An 8,906-nucleotide genomic window follows, 5' to 3' on the forward strand; every position below is an offset into this window, starting at 1 on the left:
GGTTGCTAGGAGGGAAACATGACCTCCCTAGCAAGCATTCCTGAGCAGCAGAGAACCTGGGAGTGATTTTCAGCACAATCGGGACTGTAAACTCTGAAAACACTGATGGGACCAACAACAGAATCTGCTGCTCAGAGCTGTATTGCTTAAGTGGGAGAAAAGGCATCCCAGAGACCAGTGAGTTACGGTGGGTGGAGTTAAGTGAGGCCCCGGATGCAGACGTGGCGTTCAGATCCTCTGGGAGACAGGACCTACTCTGTGTGACAGCAGCTGAGAAGACTTGGATTTTGACATAAGAAACCCTTGAATGCTGGAGCTTTCCTGGTGAGTGACAGACTTAATGATTTTTGTAGAGGCATAGTGCAGACAGCACATGCTCCCCTTTAGAGGGGTTGGACACCAATCCCAGGTGTCACACACACCACAGTGGGCAAAGGTGACTCAGTTTCTGCTCTCCCACACCACCTGCCTTTTCAAGTCTGCTTTGAAAGGGCCTTTGAAGTCTGTCTCGTATTTGTGGGTCTTTTCTTACTAACCAACAAAAATAAACAGAACACAGACAGACCCTTCCACTAAGACTTGGTGCTCCCTCCAAGAGCACACATCACAGCATCATCACCGGGTAAGGTGTCCATTAACCACATGCTAGAAGTCCTGTAGGTGCTGCTCTGAAAGCACCAGAAAAGCCAGAACCCATCCAAACAGACATCTGCACATGCAAGGGGCTGGCATCAACAGCCTGGAACACAGCATCTGCCCATCCTCTGCAATTGGGTCTCATGGAGAAACAGTTAATTTACAAAGCCCTTCCTTAGGCTTTTGCCTTAACATGCGAAAGAAGCTGAATGGTCCACCAGTTCAAAAACCAAAGCTCAGAGGTTCTGTGAGGGGACACAATTCTCCTCTCAGTGGCCAGCTGGATCTAGGCCACAAAGGGATACTGCTTGATGCTCATGAGATCACTGCCTGAGATATATGAAATGAGGATCAAAGTTGCATCCACTGGGCAAAATGTGCCCAAGAACAGAAACCATCCTCCATTTGTTCTTTGAGGCACTAAGAATAAATAAATCTCAAACAATATTACGGTAAACTTAACCGAAGAAACTCGAGAGAACGAGAGCCCCAAGCGCTCCATCAGGTTTCTGTGATTACACACACCTCACCCAGTTCTTTGAGAAGTTTACAAAGTTATAAAAAGAACAGTTCAACTTGAGACACATTCAAAAGTACCATCATTTACCCCGTCCTTAAGATCACCTCAGATTTCAGGAAGGGGCTTCAGTCAGACTCTAAGGCTACCTGGAAGGCTAAGGCCACGCCGAGTTCTATAGAGCCCTGCTACCTACGCCTGGAGTCCCCAGTGAGGGCCTAAACAAGAGTCCACTTCATTAGTACAATAACTTTTTATTCAACATCCACAAGATTTTGGTATCTTGTAGCTTTTAACCAGATTTATACAATCTCAATTTTTCAATAGTGCAACATGTGCAAGCAAAAAAAGGGTAGAAAAAATGGGGGGGAGGGGAAGCTGGGAGGAAAAACAAAGACCAATTGTCCCCTCACTGGTTTTTATAAACATCTATTATAGGCGAAACAAAACTTACCCATGTTATAGATAAGTGTCTATTCACATTTGTACATTACCATTTTAAACAGCTGGAGATAATCTCTACAATGTCTTACAGCACATTAAACAATATTCAAGTTACTGGGTAACAATAACAACAACAACATACAGCAGAAGCCAAGTGTTTTCTCACTGTCTAGTTTACAACTCAAGTACGGTTTCCGGTTTGAATGACCAAGCAGATTTAGATAATGAAGTAAAAAAGATTGTGTGCAAGATGGAGGCCAATCATACTTCTTCCTAAAACTATGTTTAAGTTAAGGAAAACGTAACTTATGAAAAGGCTCATAGCCATTTTTGCAGCACAAATTAGGAATACTATTAACACATAAAAATAAACTTTTAAAGAGTTTTATCACAAAAAAAGGTATGTACTTACTACTACTTTGACAAGAAACCTGGGACAGGGAGGAGCGGGCAGGGCTGAGGGTTAGAAGCAACACCCAGGTATCAACACTAGAAATGCAATACCCAAAGCTGTACATCTCCAATGCTGCTCTCCAAACGTGACTTCTGTGGTAATCTTGATTACACATGCTTTCAAAGACATGCACTGTCAACAAAAGCTACAAAAGAACCTGAATGCATGGCACGCAACCCTTCACTTCATGCTGTAGGAAGCATTGTTTAAGTTGGAAAAGAAACAAATCAATATATTCTGTTTTGAGAGACTTGGAACACATGCATCCGGGGAACCCCCACAGCAATGACAAGGATGAACTGTGTTAACCCTGAGCACTGTAGAAAGGAAAAGTAAAGCCAGTTTGGGAAGGTCCAAGCATTTTCAACTAACTGTGGTCTTGTAGCGTTTTACAAATGTTTCACAGACAGACTGACACATCCGCTCGCGCACACACATCCGCTCTGCTCACCCAGTAAAAGCACACAGGCAGCCCAAGGAAGCCAGAGGAAAGACACGCGACCCCCCCTCTGCTTGCTGTCAGTGTTGCTGCCTATTCCAGGTTTGTCCGTAACCCCCCAAATTAACTAGAGAGCACAACTGAAAAAAAAAAAAAATAGAACTCTTTGGAAACTGTCCCTGATTTTTATGCAAGTGGTATGCTCTCACAGCATTCAACACCGTGTGGAAGCTGCTGCTCTTTACGAGTTGTTCAAGTTGGTGATGCTCTGCGGGTGGTGCTGCTGCCACAGCTGTTTTTGTTGGACTGCGAGCTGCTGAGACTGGTCTGAAGTCGACAGGAGATTTACAAGAGGAGACACGCAATTTGCCGGAATGATCAAACCTACAATCCGTTGTCCATCTTCTGTTCTTAGCCGCACTATCTGCATTTTCACATTTGTGCCACTGACAGAGGCCAGAACACCCTCCACTTTTGTCCAGACGCTCAGTACTGAGCCACATAATACATAGTATGTGCGGCAGCGGAGACCTATCTCACACACCAATCCTAAACTTGCTTTTTTGCAATTGCCATGCCAATATGCATGAGTACAGGTGTCTGCAGAGGAATTGTACTGATCCAGCCAGTGTACCAGGGCGTCGTCAGAGACTACCTTCTTATATTTCTTTTTCAGATCAGCATATATTTCTAATTTGAGCTGTTTCCCAGTGTTTGGTCGGTAAATTAAAAATAGTTTCTTCTTAGGGTTTACTTCTTTAACTAAGATTGCAGTTTTTTTGTTGTTTCTTATTTGCAATGATAAGTAAAAGCCATCATCTGGTCCTGTCAGTTCTGCCCAAATCTTGGTTGCTTCTTCCCAGGACATTCCCCTCTCCACGCTAATTGTGTATAGCTCTACATGGCCAGAGGTTGAGTAGCCTGGAGTCAGAAACTTCTTCACATCACTCTTCCTCACCTTCTCATCTCCAGAACCCAGATCTAGGATTCCCATGTCATATCTTCCATTCTTCTGGGCATTTTGAACAACTGCGGTAAGTGTGTCTGCGAAATACTGAAACAACGCATTCTGCTGATGCACCTCCATGCCCAGAATTCTGTTTAGGAATTTTCCTATATTGTTATAGTCTTTATCCAAAGTAAGAATTCCTGACCGATCTTCCACATTAATCAGGCCCACTCCTATCAATCCTTGCCGCACATCTTTAAAGAATTCTCCAGGGTAGTCTGGAGGTGGTGAGACCATAGGAGAATCCAAGTTTACAATGGATTTCATAACAATTTCCAAAGCATTTCTTCCATACTTGTTGTCAAAGTTGAACCTGCTCAGATCTCTAGACTCCGTTGCTCTTCTGTCACCATGTGTAAGTGCTCCCAAACTCTCGAGTCTCTTAGCAACAATAGATGCAAATCTCTGCTCTCCAGCCAGTTCCGAAATCAAAAAGACATACTCTGGAGCAGTCACTTGGTTTGACCTATGTGTTCTTCCAAATTGCTGAATCGCCCTATCAGCACTCCAGGGTAACTCCAACGTCATGTGAACTCGTCGCCTTTGATTTACAGCTCTCCGATCTGCTTGTAATGAAATACCTGAGCTGGCAGCTTCTGAGATAATAGCAATATTCTTCTCTCCATCCATAAACCGTTGCTTCTCCGTTAGGTTTAGAATTTCCACAGGAACATCAACTTCCGACCTTGACTCGTAAGATATTCGTCCATCATCATTGCTCACCACCCGGCCCTTGCGGCCAGTCATCTCAGCCACATTTTCAGGACCACCAAGTGCATCAATAAGTTCATCCAGGGTGTTAGGAGGGAGGTCTTCAGCTAATTTTTCTAGTTTATCAAGCAGGTCTTTCTTCATCTGCTGTGCCCTTTCTACAGCATCCTGACTCGTTATAAGGCTACTGTTACTGTTGGTGTTACTGTTAGCTGATGCAATGTTGGGAGCAGGTGAGATGACGGGCGTAGAGGAGAAACTAGGTCGCTTTGAACCAAGACCTGATGCTAACAAGGCACTTTGAATGGAATCTGGATCTATACTTTTCTTCTTCTTTTTATCTTTGCTTTTCTTGTGGTCTTTCCTAATTAACCAAGGATCATCCTCGTTGTCCTCACTGGACTCATCTCTGAAGGGATTGAAATCGTCATCGTCACCAGAGCTCATGTTTTTAGAGCTCTCATAGTCGCTTTCTTCATTGTCAGAGACATCAGACTCACTTCCACTGTCGTCAGAACTGCTACCAGTAAGGCCACCAACTTTTCGTGCTTTTTTGGCTTCTCGGGTTATTTCTTCACCTTTCCGCTTCTTCATCTTGTTTTCTTTACAGGGACTATCTCTCGGTGAACTGTTGTTACTTGGAGCTGTCAAATCGATTCCTAGCAAACTATAAAGTTTCTTCCTGTCTGGAGCAGGGAAGTGTTTTTCAATGAGTGACTGCAATACCCCTTTGGCTGTTGAAACAAAATCATTTAGTTCTCCTCCACCCTCTTCCAAGGCCTCCAAAGTTCTAGCTTCTCCTGTAGACTGCAGACCAATTACCACACACTTCCCATTCTTGATCTCCTCCCGGGCCAGCTGCACTACCCTTTTCACTTTGGATGCTATGCACAGGTACTTAAAAAACCTCTGGTGAGCAGACCAGAATTGACCCCACATAGATTTCTTCATTCTCTGCTCAGCATCAATCAAATCTGCAGCTTGCTGAAATCTCTCTCTAGCGATGACCCACAGCTTAACTGCTTTGTTATACATTTTAACATAGCTCTGAGAAAGAAGAACTTCCTCAATTTTGAAGGTCACTCCAGTAAAGCTCAGCTGTCGTGCAATGTACATTCCTCTAAGCTTCATATCCATAGCAACTATTTCCATGGCACCAACACCTCTGCGCTCCACTGCTTGGATAAAATCACTGAACTCTCTGAATGGAGTCCCCTCACCCCATATTCCAAGACGGTTCATATAGGCCATGTTACGTGGTTCAGAAGCACCAGTGGCACTGGCATAAACAACTCTGGCTTTTGGCAATTTGTTCTGAAGCTCTAAAACGGCCAAGCCTGTCTTGGTTGGCTTTGAAGAACCCACAGGACACAGGTTTTTTGCTTTGTGACACTCATCAAACACTATCACTCCGTCGAAGTCATCACCGCACCAATGCAGAAGCTGTTTTAACCTGGTCTTATATTTACCACCAGACTGGCTTTCACCAATAAGAGAAGAATAGGTAGCAAAAATAATACCCTTTTTCACACTCCCATTGTGTTTGGAAGAAATTTTTCCGTATTTAAACTTATTTAATGAATGGATCAAAATGTTTTTTGCTCCAATATCCTTTAAATCTCTTTCAGCGTCATACTTTAAATCATTTGATACACTAAACCACAATGCTCTTTTTCTACTCAACAAATAGTTTTCATATATGATCCCTGCTATCGTCCGGCCTTTGCCCACACCAGCACCATCACCTATTAAGAAGCCAGCACGATCTCCATTAGGGAGGAATGTTTCATGTTGCTGGGCTGCGTAGGTAACTGCCTCGAGCTGCAATGCTGAGAGCCAGCCATTATCAATGGTCTCTTCAGAGATGGAGGTTTTGTACCAAACATCAGGAGGAGTGACACTGGACAAAGAGCTAGTCTCCACAACTGCATCAGGGTGACGCAGGCCAAGCTTTAATTTTATTGGCATGTACTCTGCATAGGTCTCTGCATGACCCATTTCTTCCTCATCTTCTTCTTCCGGTTCATCTTCCTCTTTAACAACAGGAACCTTCATGGTGGGGGAAAAACTCCTCATTTTCATGTCATTTATCCATATCCTTGCTACTTCTTTATTAGAAGAAGATTCTTTTTTTACTGCACCGTTACTGACATCAGTGGCAGCAGTTGCAACGGGCTGAGCAATGTTGGCAGGTGGCTTCAGTTTCATGAGTTCATTTAGACTATTATTTTTCAGTAAATCCTTCAACTGAACCTGGTCTTTAGAAGGAGCAGGGGGCAGGGCATTTCGTACTGCTGGTGCTGAGACTGAAGGGCGTGTGTTTGCCGTGGTCTGGATAAACTTGGTTAAAGTGATGGTTTGCCTATTGGTTGTTGCAGGTGGCGTTTTAGTCATTACAATTGTAGAGCCCAGGGTTGGAAGTTGATTGATTTGATTCAGCACAAAGGTTGTAGTGGATGGAGGCTGCTGCTGAACTGAAGGGGGAGTAGGAGTTGCAAGTCCGGCATCTCCACCATCAACATCAAAGAGGTCATTCGGACTAATCCCACTCTCGCTCAAGGCAGCAAGCAGTAAATCTTGCCCTGGTTCCACCATTTTCCCCGCCGTAGCCGACGCCGGAAGAGCTTCTCCCGGTCCGTGAGCGCGTGAGGAGCCGGAGGCAACAGGAGCGGGAGCGGGAGCGGAGGCGGCGGCGGCGGCGGCAGAAGCAGCGTCCGGCTCTGCCTACCTCCCCGCCGCCATCTTGACGCCCCTCCTCCCAACCACCCCCCCCCCGCCGCCCCCCAAATATTGTTATATTGTGGACATCTGTAATCTTTTTACAATCTTTCTGCACTGCCCCCTTTTAAGTTGATCTTTGTCATGGTGAAGAGTATGATATAGAAATCCAACTTAGAGCTGAGAACTCCACAATCTCTTTTCTCTGCACACTGACCAGTTATGGGTTTCTGAATTAATTTCCATCTACTGAAAAAAAAACTTCTCTGATGAAGGTTGAGAGAAGCACTTCTCTATGGGTATAAAATAATACCACAGGCAGAAATTTATTACTATGACTATTTGTTAAAGAATAGTACTAGGCTTTCCCTTAGTACCTATCCTCTAATTATGCAATACGATGCCTCTTCCTTTTCCTGGGTATTACATAGATGATTGCTTGGACATGTCATATAGACCAATTGTAAGTTCTCTTGGATAAACTGGAACCACAACTGAGATCCAGAAAGCATTGATACCATTTACTCAAGGAGGTCTTTCTTGAGACTTGTAAGTAAGAATTAGTGCCTCACCCTATGCTAATCCTTTTACTTCAGTTTTTAATTTTTTTCATGAAAAACATTTTTGTACAGTGTATTTTGTTCATGTTTCCTCCACAACTCCTGGATCATCCCTACTTCCTCACCAAAACAAAACACTCTATGAGAAAGACACAGTGACCATCCTGTTAACTCCGAGCCTTTGATATAAAATAAAGGCTCACAACTGACATAAGGCTTTGTCACAGGTCATGTCAGATGAAGTCGAGTTTTAGATTAAGTACTTTAAAACTATACTTAGACTCTTCCATATTTGTGGAGCAAAGATATGACTTTTATTTTCTATAAAGGCACAAATTGTACATAGATCTTAGTAAAATTTGGTGTTAGAGTCTTGGGGTTTTCCAAACAGGAAATAACACAATCTCTGATTTAAAAATATTTATTTCCCCTTTTTCAATCTAATGTCTCACTTTTTCAAATCATATAGGCCTTCTCTCACATTAATAAAAATGGGTCATCTTTATAGTCTTTAGAATAATACTTTCTAAATATTCACACATATATACACACATGACATTAATAAAAGTTCACATATCCACTTGTATGTGATTGTATTTCCTACAGTTGATGTTCTAAATTGAGGACAGTTATATGCTGAAGATAAATAAATATTATAGAATCTTAAGCAACTTCACACTTAATGTTGGTGTAGTATTAGAGGGCCACAATTGATTTACATTTTGGAAGCTTCTGCAATGTTTGTGTAGATTCTTTATTCTCTTCTGTCTTTAAATTGCTGTTCCTTTATAATTAATTATTTTAAAACTTTTTAGTTTATGAGTGTTTCACCTGCATGTATGTATGTATATGCACCACATATGTGTCTTGAGACAATAAAAGCCATAATGAGGCATTAGAGTTCATGGAACTGAAGTTACAGAATATATGTTGTGGGTGTTCTGCAGGAGAAAGTGTTCTTATTATCTGAGTACCTTTCCAGTCCTATACTGTCTTTCTTTTAATTATAAAACATAATGAAAGTGCAAAATGTACAAACCACATGCATAATTTTATTAAGAACTATAAAATTATGTATAAAATTAGGTAAACAAAGTATGAAGTATATATAATTCATAGTCCAATAAAGAAATAACACATTACTGTACCACAGAAGTATATACATCCATCAGAGTTGTTTTAGTGCCTTTTCTCTCTCCAACATAGTAACTATTACATTTTTATGTTAATGTTACCACCAATGTGTATCTAAATATAATTTATGTTTCTCAGTATACTTTGATTTCCATCATTTACTCACATGAGTACCAATGGACAAAAATCATGCACAATAGTTTTTGTATTGTTACAGATGTTGTTATTCTTGTTTCCTTTTTAGAAAGGAAATTTGAATTACTCAAGTCTTCTTGCTTAACCTG

At 42.0% G+C, this 8,906-nt stretch overlaps 1 protein-coding gene across 1 annotated transcript; it reads right to left on the reverse strand.

Moving 5' to 3' along the window:
- Positions 1–1,387: 1,387 nt before the first annotated feature.
- On the reverse strand, positions 1,388–6,976 carry LOC114687418 (protein strawberry notch homolog 1-like). Its single transcript, XM_037203544.1, has one exon. The coding sequence runs from the start codon at positions 6,803–6,805 to the stop codon at positions 2,732–2,734; it is 4,074 nt and encodes a 1,357-aa protein (XP_037059439.1). The 5' UTR covers positions 6,806–6,976; the 3' UTR covers positions 1,388–2,731.
- Between the last annotated feature and the right edge of the window lie 1,930 nt (positions 6,977–8,906).

This window comes from Peromyscus leucopus, chromosome 3 (assembly GCF_004664715.2).
Source record: "Peromyscus leucopus breed LL Stock chromosome 3, UCI_PerLeu_2.1, whole genome shotgun sequence".
Classification (NCBI taxonomy): domain Eukaryota; kingdom Metazoa; phylum Chordata; class Mammalia; order Rodentia; family Cricetidae; genus Peromyscus; species Peromyscus leucopus.

Bases quoted from the DNA above. Each gene is read 5' to 3' on its own strand.
- LOC114687418 (XM_037203544.1), bottom strand. From the start codon at position 6,805: ATGGTGGAACCAGGGCAAGATTTACTGCTTGCTGCCTTGAGCGAGAGT.